This window comes from Leptonychotes weddellii, chromosome 2 (genome assembly GCF_054177405.1).
Source record: "Leptonychotes weddellii isolate Sample4059 chromosome 2, ASM5417740v2, whole genome shotgun sequence".
NCBI lineage: Eukaryota > Metazoa > Chordata > Mammalia > Carnivora > Phocidae > Leptonychotes > Leptonychotes weddellii.
Window position 1 is genome coordinate 11,134,059 of NC_138370.1, and position 15,547 is coordinate 11,149,605.

The following is a 15,547-nucleotide window of genomic DNA, read 5'->3' on the forward strand; positions in this document are numbered from 1 at the left end:
AACAGCTGACCAGCCAAAATGAAACCATTGATCTGCCGTCTATACAATAATGGCAAATGAATAAAATCAGAATCGCAACTCAAATCTAGTTTCTAACTATGAGAATGTTTAATACTCATTTGGGATTTTTTTTTCCCTCAGATTTTCATTGAGGACCCAATGGAGCAGACTGGCATTGTGTCTTAAAATGATTGGCACTTTCATGCCATAAAGCAGAATTCTCCTTAAATAATAAGTTGCCCTTCCATAACAGTTTTGTTATATTTGGAACTTTGAATAACTGCATGTGTATGCATCCTCATGTCAGATAAGAGTCTAAGCAAGAAGAATGTTCTTTGACAGCATAGTAGTATAGAGGGGGTTTGATATGTATTTTCCTAACTTTATTTTCCACAAAGTATTTTTAACGTTTTCAAAATCAGTGATAGACTTATAAGGAAGAAATTCATATTTGTGGTGCACATTTTTATTGATTGGATTAATATATAATATTATAACATCATTTTGCAATTAGGCAAACTTGTTATTCCCTGAATAATATAACAAGTTCCCTGAGAACATGTAGAGCATGGTTCTCAAGCTTGGTTGGACATTAGGGTCGTTGGGAGGTTTGGGGATTTTTTAAAAGATTTTGTTTATTTATTTGACAGAGAGAGAGAGAGCACAAGTGGGAGGAGGGGCAGAGGGCAAGGGAGAAGCAGGCTCCCCACTGAGCAGGGAGCCTGACGTGGGACTTGATCCCAGGACTCTGGGATCATGACCTGAGCCGAAGGCAGACCCTTAACTGACTGAGCCACCCAGGCGCCCTATCTGGAGGGTTTTTTAAAAGGCTGCCCCCAGACCAATTAAATCAGACTCTCTCAGGATGAGATCCAAGCATTGGTATCTTTTACAGTTCCCCGGTCATTCCGATGTGTAGCCACGTTTGAGAATTGTCAATGTTGACAATTTGGGCTTTTAATTTTTCTGGTTAGTCCTTTGTTTCTTTCACCAGCCCTCCCTTACATTCATAACAGACAGCATTTTTCGTATATATCCTTTACATTTTGCCAAATATTTTGCACCAGGTAAATGAATAGAGTTCTTGTTCTTTCCAAGAGAACTTGAAATAGTGTTCCCAGGCTATACCTACAAAGCACTGAATTATAGTTACATCTAGAGTGAACGTGTTTACTTTTCATCTTTCTACTTTTTATCACAAGAAAATTCTTATGCATTTTATGTCTTCTAGGTATACTGTACAAGGGAAACGGGGAAAACCAGTTCATCTCCCAACAGCCTCCAGTTGTCAGTAGCATCATGGGAAATGGCCGAAGGCGCAGCATCTCATGCCCGAGTTGCAATGGTCAGGCCGATGGTAATAAACTGTTGGCCCCAGTTGCATTAGCTTGCGGGATCGATGGCAGTCTATATGTAGGGGATTTCAACTATGTTCGGCGAATATTCCCTTCTGGAAACGTAACAAGTGTTTTAGAACTAAGGTATGTCTTTCCTTAATTTGGATTTGGTTTGTTTGGTTTTTTTTTTAAGATTTTAGTTTTAAGTAATCTCCGCACCCAACATGGGGCTCGAACTTCTAACCCTGAGATCAAGAGTTGCATACTCTACCAACTGAGCCAGACAGGCACCCCCTTAATTTGGGATTTTTACCAAAGCTAAGCATGCCTTTATAAGAAAAAGTGTTTAGTCTAACGGACCAATTTGTTTATTTAAGTATATCTTCCCAATGTTTAAAATTTGCCCTGAAAAGAAGTTAGATTCTTGGTTAAAGTTGGGAAAAGCACAATACATACATACTGTGCCATAAATGTATAAAAGAGTATAAAGTCATCCAACATATAAAATATCTCACTGATTTCAGAGCATTTTCTGTGCTTCAGTAGGATAGAATTATGATTTTTAAATCCCTTTAGTTGTTCTTTAGAAAAACTTCTTGATCCAGGTTGTTACCTTTTATTTCACATTGGTTGAAATTAAGAGAGAAAATATCTCCCTACAGTATCGGGACATAATAGTAAGGCTATAATTTTTCCATAGAATATTGGATCTTCAAGTTGGGTTAACCCTTTAGCCATAATACCAGTAGTTAAAGTAACAAATTGTTGCTTTGCTTTTGTTCCTTTAAGTGTGATTATTAAATCATCCTATTCTGTAAATTATTTGATAAGCCTTGGCCTACAAAATTCATTTCCACTGTTATTTCTGCTTAAGTTGGCAATTTTCCATTCAAATAATTAAAATCTCAGTATGCAACTCATTGTATTTTAGAAACTTTTTCTAACTGTGCTTTTTTTTCCCCACCTATTTTATCTGCTTCCACCAAGAAATAAAGATTTTAGACATAGGTAAGCATCTTACTGAAAGGTTACTGTATATTTTCAAATGTCCTGTTTACATTTTGATGTGACTCTCTGACATTGTTTTCTAAGAACATTTCATCATGAGAGAGGAAACTCAGTATCACAGAATATCTAAGGAATTAAAACTGCTTATATGAACCATTATTATGTGGCATATTACAAATTATATTATGCAATATGATCTGAAAAGCTATTTTCAAGTTGGTTAATAAAATAAATTTTGTCACAAAAAAAATACTATAATGAACATGTCCATAGAACAAAAAATATTTCTAAACTTCAGTTACTGGCTCACATAATCTAAGCCATATTGAACAGAACCAAATTTGAAGCAGAGTAGGAGAGTTGAGGACACATTTAATTTGACCAATAATCAGGGCAGATCCTGGCTTATTCAATTGGGGGATTCTGTTTAAGAAAAAGAATCTAAAAAATATTTTACTTTGGCAAGTTTTTAAAAACCTAAGATCATGTGATCATGTTCCCCAGGACCTTGCTGGGCTTTCAAGGAACCATACAAAGGAACCCAAATGCTTTGGCTTTGTTAACTTCCTGCTGTCGTTTATATTTTCCCAAGTTGAGAGAGTTACTAGATTTGAGTACTACTTTTAAGAAGTAATGTTTTCATGGACAGTATTATGAAAGAAAATACTTTCTTCAAAGCTAAGGATGAACAGTTGAGGCAAATATGTAGGCTCAGAAGTTTTTTAGATTCTATTTGCGATGTATACTTAGCTAGCGAAGGTATAGTAAAAGCTTGTTACGGACACTTTTGACTGAAAAACTTTCCCCAGGGCAACAAAAAAGAAAAAAAAAAATAAATATATATATATATTTTTTTTTTTTCTTAAAGTAAAGCTCACCAAAAAAGCTAGACATATTGGACCTGCTGGATCTAGTTTGGCCAGTAAAGTATCTAATGAAATGATATCAGATGGAAAAATTAGCAATAGTTTATGTGACATCCTTAAGATGAATACATCAACATTGCCCACTGGAACTGTGTTGTAGAGATGGACAACTAGGAAATAAGAGACAAAGTTCCACCAGAAGATGAGTAGCTGTTGCATATCAGTATGACCAGGCATGGCCCCATGACCCTTCCCTGAGATCCCCTATTGATCTTGTGCTCTCAGCTAATAGCTCCGTCACGTGCTAAGATTAACACTAAATTTCTCCAGACTGCTGAGCATGCAGAGCTCTGCTATTAGAATCCATGGCAGAATATCAGAAGTTTTCTGGCCTCACCTTCTTGGTAACTGTGGAGGAAAGAGAAAAGACAGACACATGTGTCCACCAACTAAATGTGAAAATGCTGGAGGCAATAGATAAAGAACTATCAAAGCAGCTCCCTTTGAACCAACCAGCCTATTACATGCCAGGCTCGGTGCCAGATATTTTATACACGTTACTGCAGATCCACACAGCAGTCCTTCAGGATTACAGATGAGGTCATTGAGGCGCAAGGAAGCCTTGGGGAAGCCTTTTCTTCCCCAAGACACATAACTAAGAAATGGGGAGCAGGGATTTGAACCACTCTAAAAAGTATGTTCATTGCACTATACCACATAGCCAGTTTTTATGTATCTTTTTTTTTTTTAAGATTTATTTACTTGACAGAGATGGAGAGCACAAGCAGGGGGAGCAGGAGAGGGAGAGCAGACTCCCCGCTGAGCAGGGAGCCCAACATAGGACTCGATCCCAGGACCCCGGGATCATGACCCGAGCAGAAGGCAGATGCTCAACTGACTGACCCCCCCAGGCGCCGCAGTTTTTATGTATCTAAATGGCTAGGTTTCTGTGGGATAATTCCCTGGGTATACACAAAGCTAGATTTATTTCACAGTCATTTGACAAATTACTTAGAGCTATAATCTCTCTCTCTGGGAAAAAAAAAAAACCACATTGATTAGAGGTTAGAGCTCCATTATTATTAACAATACTTTCTAATATGAGCTCATTATGTAGTAGCTCATGCTGTCTGGCAGTGATACTCACTGTAATCCCTCTCTCATGATCCTCCTTAACCTTTCCCCCCTGTACGTTATCCTGGCTAAATGTGAGCTCCTGCATTTCCCTTATGCTCCATGCATGTAAAATACACTGTTTGGGTTTTATATTGCTATTCATCCTTGTTAAATTGATGTTGACTGATCACTTCCCATGTACTGGGCACTTTTGACAAATACTAATATAAGAAAATCCATGCTCTCAGAACTCACAGTCTAGTAGGGGAGACAAGATATATAAGTAATAGACCAAGTAAGATGATCAGTATTCTTTGGCACTTTATTGTATCCACGGCTTATACTGTGAGAGTAATTCTATGGAGGAAAACATTACTGGGGTTAGGGGTGTGGTAATGGAAAGTTCTCTGGAAGGTTGATGTTTGACCTAGGTCTAAAAATGAAGTCTGCTTAAACAGAACAACAGGAAGAAAGGCAGGGGGTGGAAGAGGGTCATGAAGAAAGAATACAGAACAAGGGAAGTTACTGGGGTTTGTGAAAGACAGGAGCAAGACATGTTCTGGGAGGAATCAGATTTACCTGGATGGAGCAGGGGATCCGTGTGGGAAATAGTGAGAGATACAGGTAAAAAGTCAGGGTAGCGTCAGATTGCTTAGGGCCTTGAGTGCTGTAAGGAATTGCTCTTCCGTCCTGTAGGACAACAGAGACAGTGGACAACATTTTTCTGACCTTGAACAAGATGGCGGCATACTCAAAAAGGCCCTTGAGGAAGATGAATCTGATTATCAGTGTTCAGGATGACTTGAGGGTCATTTAGAAAGCTGTTGGCTGAAACCATGAGATGCTAGGTACCTAAATGAGTATGGCTAGCAAAGAAGAAAATCCACCCATAAAATAAAGGAAGGCAGAAAATGAACACACTGTATAAGGGTGATAAGGAAGAGAAAGATGTAGAAAAGAGATGACAAGAATAGGGATTCCGTTTGCTCAATAACTAATTAATCAAAACTGACTTCATAAAAGCAAAATATGTCAACTAACTGGAGCTTCTCTATTTAGCTTAAAAAATATAATTATTTTCATATGTTTCTTCCTATTTGCCTATGTTATCTTCCTTGTCTTAGCTATCCTGCTGGCTCTTACCTTATCCCCACTGTGCTGGCTAGCACCAAAGTCATGAAGGGTTTAGGAACAGATGATTGGAGGAAAAAGAAATTGAAAAATGTGTCTAAATTACAAAAATGGACAGTGTAGTCAGTTGATTAATGCTTAAGTAATATATAAAAATGCATGATTCTGGTCCTTTACTATGTTTCGTATAATATTAACAGTCTCATTAATTGGACTGATGGGGGACATAATTAATGAAAATATATTAAATAACAAAATAAATATAAAAACACATAGTCTTCTTATTTTAGAATTCAGAGTATTCTGTCATACCAAATTTAATAAGTACTGCCAGGATATCATATCAAATAAAAGTCTCTAGCTATACTTGAATGAATGGATATAAATACTAATCAATCAACATATTAAACTTTTTCATTAAGGGAAGCTTCTGAAATCCTTAAAATTTAACATTCTCTTAGCTATGCTAAACATTTCTCCTTATGATGTCTATAGTATGAGTTTGCTAACAAACTCCTTTTGTAGGTAGTAAATTTTAGCTCATCTCTGTTCCAGTTCTCTAAAATTCCAAAATAAAGGAACTTAAATTAATTAACTAATACCAGCTAAGAGGCAATAAAACATGCAGGACCAAAAACCAACTTCGTGAATTTTATATTACCAATTACAAGATCAAAGAAAAAGTCAATCACAGGTCTGTGAACTGGAATCAATTAAAGTTATATCATACAAAATTATAAAAGCTTGATTCAGCACTTCTTATTGACTTATTATTTAAAAATCAAACAGGCACAGAAATACCACATCCCAAAGCCCTGTTTGCAAGTATAAAAAGTTTTAGTCACCAGAAAAGAGGCATTTTATTGTTATCCACAAATATAATTCACTCTTTTCTGTCTTCTAAGGGCCATGGCACAATTTCCAATAAAAAGATGGAAGTGCTAATGAAATCTATGCTATAGCTTGTTCTTTGCAAATATTTCTCTAGTCTAAGAAGGTTGAATTATCACAGAATGAATAAGCACATCTAGTCTGTGTTTACTGCTGGATCTGTGTCCACGGAGAAGTTTCGCTTGGGAATCGTAATAATCTAGGCAGTGCAGGATGGATGCATCAAGGTGCAGGATATTAAAGGTTCTTGCTTTGATTTTGCTGCCCTTAGTCAAAAATCTTAATATTATCCTAAACCTCTCTGAAATGAAAATCTCAATCAATTGTACAAGAAGGCCATGGTGCTTCTCCTGGTGAACAGGGACTCCCACAAACCATCCATTTTGTTCAGCCACACTCAGTCACTGTAGCCTCACATTTTCCACATGAGACCTATTACTGACCTAAAAACTCACCACCCATTTGTACTAACACACCAGCCTTTCGAGGGCTTTGGCTTTTGGGAAGTCGGAGCACAAGGACTAGCTCAATCTGTCAGAAAGCTCTTGCTTACATCCGGTGTCCTTGAACCCCAGACCCATCCCATATATTGTTCAGAGCTTCTCTGCGTCCAGTCAACTGAAAGGTTCCAAACTCACCTTTTTTTTCTTTTAGTGCTTTGGTACTGATCCCTCTTTTCATTTAGAAGGGGCTGGGCTCTAGGAAGCAGCTCTAATCTGCCATGCTAGGCTGCATTGCAGAGAATTCATCCAGTTCTCATTTCCTACCATGCCGTGGGGGAATACGTCCAGAGGTAAATTCTCTTCTCCAAGACTCTGTCCTCCTCCACATTTGTTATTCTGGACAATAGAGTTGTGTGCAAAATTAGAGCTTTCATTTGGCAGACATTTTTTAAAACCATTGACATATGTTGCTTGATTTAGACATCTCTGTGTCTTCAAAGAAGGAGATGCTTCAGGACAGGAAATGGCAAATGTAAGCACCACTTCGGACATTCTCTTATTACTATCCCACTGGAATAAAACTGACGTCAGTAAAGGCAAAGCTTATGACTCGAATGTTCGTTATTTTTGGACTCATGTCCTATAGCTCAAGCAGCCACTTCAAAAATCTGTTTTTTATTCTCAAAATGAGGCACACCATGAAAAATCATGTATAATTTTTTTTTAAGATTTTATTTATTTATTTATTCGACAGAGAGAGAGAGAGAGCGAGAGAGGGAACACAAGCAGGGGGAGTGGGAAAGGGAGAAGCAGGCTTCCCGTGGAGCAGGGAGCCCGATGCGGGGCTCGATCCCAGGACCCTGGGATCATGACCTGAGCCGAAGGCAGACGCTTAATGACTGAGCCACCCAGGCACCCCTAAAAATCATGTAAAATTTTTATATAATTCTTTTCTTTTAAGATTTTATTTATTTATTTGAGAGAGAACGCACGCAGGCAGAGGGAGAGGGAGAGAGAGAATCTCAAGCAGTCTCCCCGCTGAGTGCGGAGACTGATACGGGGCTCCATCATGACCTGAGCCAAAATCAAGAGTCAGATGATTAACCAACTGAGCCAACCAAGCACCCCTTTTTTTTATATCATCTTCATCAGGGTCCTGAAATTTTTATTCTCCTTTATTGTAAAGCCATGATTTATATAGTTAGAACGGCTCAGTATTAAAATTTTCCCTTATACGCTATTAAATGAAAAAGGCAAGGTGCAGAACAGCTTTTGTGCAAAATGTATTTATAGACATATGTGTATGTCTATAAATAGATACGTCTTTTAGGGTAGATGCTTTTTTTATCATGAAATATTGGAGATAAGGCACAAGGGAGAGTCCTTTCACTTTTCATTTTGTACAGTTCTATATAGTTTATAAGTGGGTTAAATAGATGGGGAGATCATGATCTAAGTTTTGCTTTGTTTTTATACATCTTTGGACTGAAAAATTGAATTAGTATTCTTTATTTTTGAAACTATCTCCTAGAAGTTGCTCTTGAAGGATTTTTCTACAAATAGCCATTTCAACAGATATTTTAGAAAAGATTTGTAAAGAGGGTGGAAAGGATTTCATGATTAAGTCCCCCTAACCCCGGGCTTGGATGTCATTTAAATGAATAATTCTGCATATTATCCTCTACTTGAAAAATTACTGAATATTCCCAGAGTACCCCAAACAAAGGTCTTTGTCCTTGAGCCAAACCATGTGTATTTGAAGACCAAGTCATATGGCTCTGAAAATTCAGAGGAACGATTGATGATCGTACTTCAACACTGAGAAACAAAAAGACCCTGGCCTGCTCTCCTGGAGTTGGTACCTTTACACCCTTTGTACATGTGAAAGCGAGAGAGACTTCTTGGTACTATTTTCTTAAAAGTACCTTGTGGCTTTATAAAGGTATTTCATACGAATACCTAACTCCAACTGAGTTTACATTGGATTGCATTATTCATTTACCTTTATCATCATTACTCTAGAAACAATTCCAAGTGGATGTTTAAAGAAGGGTCTGCATTGTTTTAATAGTTTAGGATCTTATAGCATAACAGCAGGACCAAGGAAACAAATTTGAACGTATCCAAGTTTAGCTAGTTATTTTTTCCTTAGTAACATTTTCAGAAAGCTAGTCATACTTGAGGTCATTAACAATAATTATATTACACTCCTCTACTGTAGAGAGTTACAAGGCAAAAGACATGGAGCAGTGTGAGAGGGGCAGAACAAAAGCAAATATTAAGAATAGCTAATGCTTATTGAGTGTGTATTATGTACAAGGCACTGTTCTAAGCATTTTCTCCGTATTAGCTCATCCTATGAAATGTGTACTATTGTTATTATCACTGTACAGATAAGGAATCTGAAGTACAGATAAGTTCAATAGGTTGCTCAAGTTCATACAGTTAGTGAGTGATGAAGCTGATTCACACCCCAGCAGTCTGGTCTAGGGGTCATGCTCATAGATACACAGCCGACAAGAAAATGAAGTGTGTGTGTGTGTGTGTGTTCTCATAACAGCTATCTGACTATTTATAATTAATATATAATTAGGGAGATAGGAAAGACTAGAGAAGTCTCTCCAGTGTCACGTCTCTCAAAATAGACCCAGTTTGGATGAGTTGCAACCTTGTCACCAACTGTAGATCTGAAAGACCAGCTCTGTCCATACTAGGCTGTTTTTAGGGGGAAAATAACCTCTTAAAATTGCCCTGAAGGTTATATTGATATGATACTTCGTTACAAAGTAATAAACTACCACATCAAGGAACACACTCCTCAGTGGGCCCCCAGAGAAAAGCCGTCAGTCACTCCCGTCTCCCCGGTCTCTGGCCGCACTCCGTGCTCACCCGGCCTATGACCGCGCGTTTCTATCTCTGGCACCCGACCCCGTGTGGAGTCTCCAAACCCAGCAGATCCCTGCGGTGCACTCCCGCGCAGCTCCCCCCGGGGGAGGAAGGATGTCAAACCCATCTTTGAGATACCAACCACCCAAGCCATCATAGATTCTCTGTTTTCATACGTTAAGATGATGCAAGTATTCCTGCTCAGGATGGATGTTCTCAGTGTCTACATCAACCAACTCTTCAGTCAGGAGTACAGAAATTTCTCTCTAAATGAAAGTGCCATTTCTATGGACAGGTCAACTTGTTGAAGGTATGGCTCTGAATTATTGTGAGCAGCATGAGAGAGCTATCTGCAGGTTATGGGACCTACCTTCACATGTTCTGCTTCTGTATTTGGGACTTTCACTTTTCCCAGCCAAGACTGTTTAGCTCCCCAACACACAACCTGTTTCAGGGAAATGGATGGATTTTTCTTTATTTAAATAAAAAACCATAACTGACTAAAAAAAAAATGCATTTAAAATTTCAGGCATCTATTTAGAAAAGTGACATAATAACACTTAACATGGCAAGGTGATCATTTGGTAAAACCCAGTAGATCTGAAATGGTTTTACCTCAAATGACTTGTATCTCTTTGAGTCCTTTGCTTCGGTATTCACCCTTTTACACATATTTACCCACTCAAGACTTCTTGCTCAAAAATGTCTCATCACTAAAAGATATTGAAGAGTAGAAAGGAGACCCGAAACCTGAAGTTATTCAAGGCTTTGTGTGTCTCAGTGTTTCCATGTAAATCCACATCATAGCCATAGGCCTTTTCAGAGTTCCAGAAGATTCCATGCAGATTCCACATGTGGGCAGCTGTGCGCCCACCAATGTGAGGCACACTCGTGAAACCAAGAACTTGCTATTTTAACAGCGGTCTCTCTCACAGGACCCATAAAGTACATGTATTCACCACTTAAGAGGAAGAGCATTAAGTAGTGAGAATTGTCTCGTTAGAGCCTAATAGTAATGAGAAGACTCCTACACCATTATTTAGAATCAACATTTTCATATAGTTCAATTTTCATTACATCTTTTAGATGTTCACAGATAAAATAAATGGAAACAAGAATAAAAGTGTGTGTGTGTGTGTGTGTGTGTGTAGAGAGAATGAGAGAAAGTGAGTTAGTAAAGCAAGTTTATCATCAAGATAATGTGGAATCTGATGGATTCTTATCTGCTGACATCTTTATGGGGACACCAAATTGTTTTAACTCTTTTTGGAAATTTTTTTTCCAGAAGGCATTATTTGCACCATGTACAAAATTACACTAACCCTAAGAACGTGGTGTTGAGTGTTTATCAGGAGATTAACTTTCTCATTCCAGCTAAGTGTCATAGTTTGTCCAGTCCTTGATGATGTTTACATTTGCATTCCTTGATATGTATAAAATTGAGACATGGTATTTTGTGAAAAAAATGCCTACATCTCACCAAATTCATAGAAAGTTCTCAGAGCCGCTTAATTTACAATTTTAAAAGTAAAACTGATGGGTTTACCATTCTGGCTCACTGCATTGGGCCACCGACTGAGACGGCCTCCTGCCGTAAATGAGTAACCTCATTTTAGTATTTCACCCCCTAGCTCCAGACAAACGTCATAACTGCATCAGTTCGCCTTTCTGGCTGATGCTAGAGCACCCAGGACAGACACGATGCTACCTTTTGTCAGGTGCAAGTGTTCGTGTGATTTGGATTTGTAGCAAAACAGGAGAATTCCCTGTGATGATGTGTGAGTGGAATCATTTCTACTTCCCTGGAGTTGGACAGAGACACCCTCCCCCCCGGAGTAAACTTCATGTCTGTCACTCAAGGGCAATTTATTAATGGCTTTTCATCAAACCAAAAAGATTTTAGAGAACTTGCTTCTCTCTTTGTTTTAGGCTAAAAGCATATTGCCTTCTAAAGGGGATTATTTTCAAGGTGGCTGTTTTAATAAATTTAATAAATTAAATCCTCCACCACAAGCAGGGAAGGACAACAGTCCTATCAGAGTTCGCTTTCAATTCTTCTCAGTCATTCTTTGAAGTCGTTACTAAATATGCTGTTCATTTTCCAGTCTTTAATAATGGATTTCGGTTTATAATCAGTTCCTCATGATCTGTTTTGTTTTGCTGTTAATTCTCCCCCGTGTGTTAGGAGTAACTGTCTTGGGATGTTTACGTATGATCCTTTTTTTTTTTCTTCAGCAGCAACCCAGCTCATAGATACTACCTGGCAACCGATCCAGTCACAGGAGATTTGTATGTTTCTGACACGAACACCCGCAGAATTTATCGCCCAAAGTCACTTACGGGTACAAAAGATTTGACTAAAAATGCTGAAGTGGTCGCTGGGACCGGGGAGCAGTGCCTTCCATTCGATGAAGCCAGATGTGGAGATGGGGGGAAGGCTATAGAAGCGACACTCATGAGTCCCAAAGGTACTGGCATTTATCAATTTGAGGATTTCTTTTTATTAAAAAAAATATATGTGTAGAAAACCCAGTTAGTGCCTGATTGTGTTTAATGCTGAGTCTAACATTTTACCCTCAACTCTGTTCTAGAAAGCTGTTTCACATCCAGTGTTTTTAAAAGCCGTGAAGCGAGAAACTGCCAGAATCCTAAGTTGATTTTACAGTAAATATTGGGTTCGTGGCATTTTTTATCATATCATTTTTTTCCCAACTTTTCAAAGAATAAAGCAACTAGTCCATATTATTCAGGTCACATCCTGTTAAACTTCAAGGAAGTGTCCAGATTCTTTCATTGTCCTGGAATCTCTTTGTCGTGAATGAGTCCCAGGCCTCTTTAAAAACCATCACTAAGCAACGCTATTAGTCCTCACCCAGTCTGGAGCTATTAAACTTTTGTTTCTATGCCATGGGAAAAAATGCTTGCTGTGAGGAATTTCTAGAGGTAACAAGGGCTAAAATTCTATGTGATAAAGGTTTCTAGCTTTTAAACCAGTTGGGACTGACTCCTTGCTCATGTATTATGCCATTCATTACAGTGTTTTTTGGTTTGGGGCTTTTTTTTTTTTTTTTTTTTTCATTATAGCTAGCAACTATTATGTGAACAAGGACTGGAAAAAAAGCATTTGTTGTACTGAATTATTCATAATAGCAAATTTCATTGTAACAAGGTCAACGAAACGCTAACCTTGGCTCAGATCTATTTTTGTTAGAATACAGTTATTCTAAGTTCAGAGTAAAAGAACTTGACCTGTTTCTATAATTGATAGACAACAGCATTATACAGAAGTTATAATTTTATATTTAGGATGCAGGGAGCGCCTATGTGATTCATACACTAAGTGGAGATTCTTACAAATTTCGGTTATTTCTTTTATTACATTTTACATAGATTGTGTTATAAACGCCTCTGTTGGGTTTTTCCTAATGTATTTGCAATCTACAACCTTACCTGGTACCTATCACCCATGTTATCTCTGGCGTTGAATGTTGAATTTAACGATGGGCCTAAAAATGAATCCCGTTTGAAAAGTTGGTCATGCTTACTTCTCTTGGAAAAGGAATGGCGATTGATAAGAATGGATTGATCTACTTTGTTGATGGAACCATGATCAGAAAAGTTGATCAAAATGGGATCATATCAACTCTCCTGGGCTCTAACGATCTGACTTCAGCCAGACCTTTAACTTGTGACACCAGCATGCACATCAGCCAGGTAGTTAAAATCTTAAGCTGCATTGTTTGTTTTCCTTCTGAGCGTCTCGGTTGACTAGGTCAGCAGTCTGGGGTGGCCCCATATTAAACTGGATATACATGTGTGGCATTCGTGGTATTAAAGCTGCTCCATCTAAATGTATCTCAGGAGCTAATAAAAAGCTGTTTTCTTCTATCGTTCTGCGTTTGATGAATTCAATGAGATTACAGAACAAGTAGCGCGAAGAAACGCTAAAGCATTCATAATAAAATACCAGTAAAGTAGCAACAGGCAGATATTCCAGAAAGAACAAAACAGCTTAAATCTCTCATCTTTTGATTGCACGAGCTCTTTAAGTAGTAGAGAGAACCCACTATGATTAGTCCCACGGGACTTATATTTAGAATGAGGAACTTTACTGTTGGCCTGATTGAAAACACAATAGAACACTAATGTATTCATAACCTAGAAAGCCTCGACGTTCGGGGGTTATTACAGCTGAAGGAACATATGTGTTCGTATCTCATTGATACCTATTAACTCACTGCTTAGAGGTTCGTTTGCTCGTTGGCTATAACGTGCAAATCTCCCAGTGAGCTGTCTTTTTAACTAAAATGTTATTTCCTCCATTTGTCTCCCCTCGAAATGTTTAAGTTTATTTTACAGTAGCTATGCCAGAAAACAATTTGTTTTAAAACAGTTTATCAAATTGAGGGTAATTTCCTTGAATGGTTCTAATTTACTCCCCTGGCAAAGTAACTGCCGCACAGTAACGGACTAACCAGGCCATTTCTTCTTTTATTAAGGTGCGTCTGGAGTGGCCCACTGACCTCGCCATTAACCCTATGGATAACTCCATTTATGTCCTGGATAATAACGTAGTCCTGCAGATCACTGAGAACCGCCAAGTGCGCATCGCTGCTGGACGGCCCATGCACTGCCAGGTCCCGGGGGTGGAATATTCCGCGGGGAGGCACGCGGTCCAGACGACCCTGGAATCCGCCACCGCCATCGCCGTGTCGTACAGCGGGGTCCTGTACATCACGGAAACCGACGAGAAGAAAATTAACCGGATAAGGCAGGTCACCACGGACGGGGAGATCTCGCTGGTGGCAGGGATACCTTCCGAGTGCGACTGCAAAAACGACGCCAACTGCGACTGTTACCAGAGCGGAGACGGGTACGCCAAGGACGCCAAGCTCAGTGCGCCGTCCTCTCTGGCCGCCTCCCCTGATGGCACCCTGTACATCGCGGACCTGGGCAACATCCGGATCCGGGCCGTGTCGAAGAACAAGCCCTTCCTTAACTCTGTGAACTTTTACGAAGTGGCCTCCCCAACTGACCAGGAGCTCTACATCTTTGACATCAATGGCACTCACCAGTATACTGTAAGTTTAGTCACTGGTGATTACCTGTACAACTTCAGCTACAGCAACGATAACGATGTAACAGCTGTGACAGACAGCAACGGCAATACTCTCAGAATCCGACGGGACCCAAATCGGATGCCAGTTCGAGTGGTGTCTCCAGATAACCAAGTCATATGGCTGACAATAGGAACAAACGGATGTTTGAAAAGCATGACCGCTCAAGGACTGGAATTAGTTTTGTTTACTTACCACGGCAATAGTGGCCTTTTAGCCACTAAAAGCGATGAGACTGGATGGACAACATTTTTTGAGTAAGTACATCCAAATCCTGCTCTGATTATAAAATGCTGTGATAAGAGTAATGTAATCTAAAAATAATGATACAATCCCAAGGGCAGGTGGGGTCCAGGTTCGGGGGGACCTGGAGCTTCTATAATTTGGGGATCCCTTGCTTTCTGAAAAAGAAGACAAAATTAGACCAAAGGAGGGACCCGCGCAATGAGAGGTTCTAAAGCTTCCACGTCATTGGCCTCCCTGTCAGTCGGCTTCTGCTTAAGGATTAACATTTTCCTTCACGCAGACCTAATCTATTAGCAGCAAACATTTGGGAGAAATATGCTACAGCTTTGGTTTTTGGCATAAACGCTTTGGGCTTACATTTGCCCCTGTGAGAAAGCTGTCACTGAAGAGGACCTTTAAAAACATTCACAATGAGGGGCGCCTGGGTGGCTCAGTCGGTTAAGCGACTGCCTTCGGCTCAGGTCATGATCCTGGAGTCCCGGGATCGAGTCCCGCATCGGGCTCCC

The 15,547-nt window shown here is 39.3% G+C and overlaps 1 protein-coding gene across 3 annotated transcripts in view; it reads left to right on the forward strand.

The window, feature by feature from the left end:
- LOC102739309 (teneurin-3) overlaps positions 1 to 15,547 on the forward strand; it is a 163,706-nt gene that overhangs the window by 109,040 nt on the left and 39,119 nt on the right. Inside the window, exons 15-19 of one of the 3 annotated variants that reach the window (XM_081807280.1) lie at positions 1,232 to 1,481; positions 2,325 to 2,345; positions 11,914 to 12,146; positions 13,238 to 13,392; positions 14,178 to 15,052. In XM_081807280.1, coding sequence (XP_081663406.1) covers positions 1,232 to 1,481; positions 2,325 to 2,345; positions 11,914 to 12,146; positions 13,238 to 13,392; positions 14,178 to 15,052 — 1,534 coding nt within the window. The remainder of the gene's footprint in view (positions 1 to 1,231; positions 1,482 to 2,324; positions 2,346 to 11,913; positions 12,147 to 13,237; positions 13,393 to 14,177; positions 15,053 to 15,547) is intronic. The other 2 variants (XM_081807289.1, XM_081807295.1) reach the window with 2 other exon arrangements.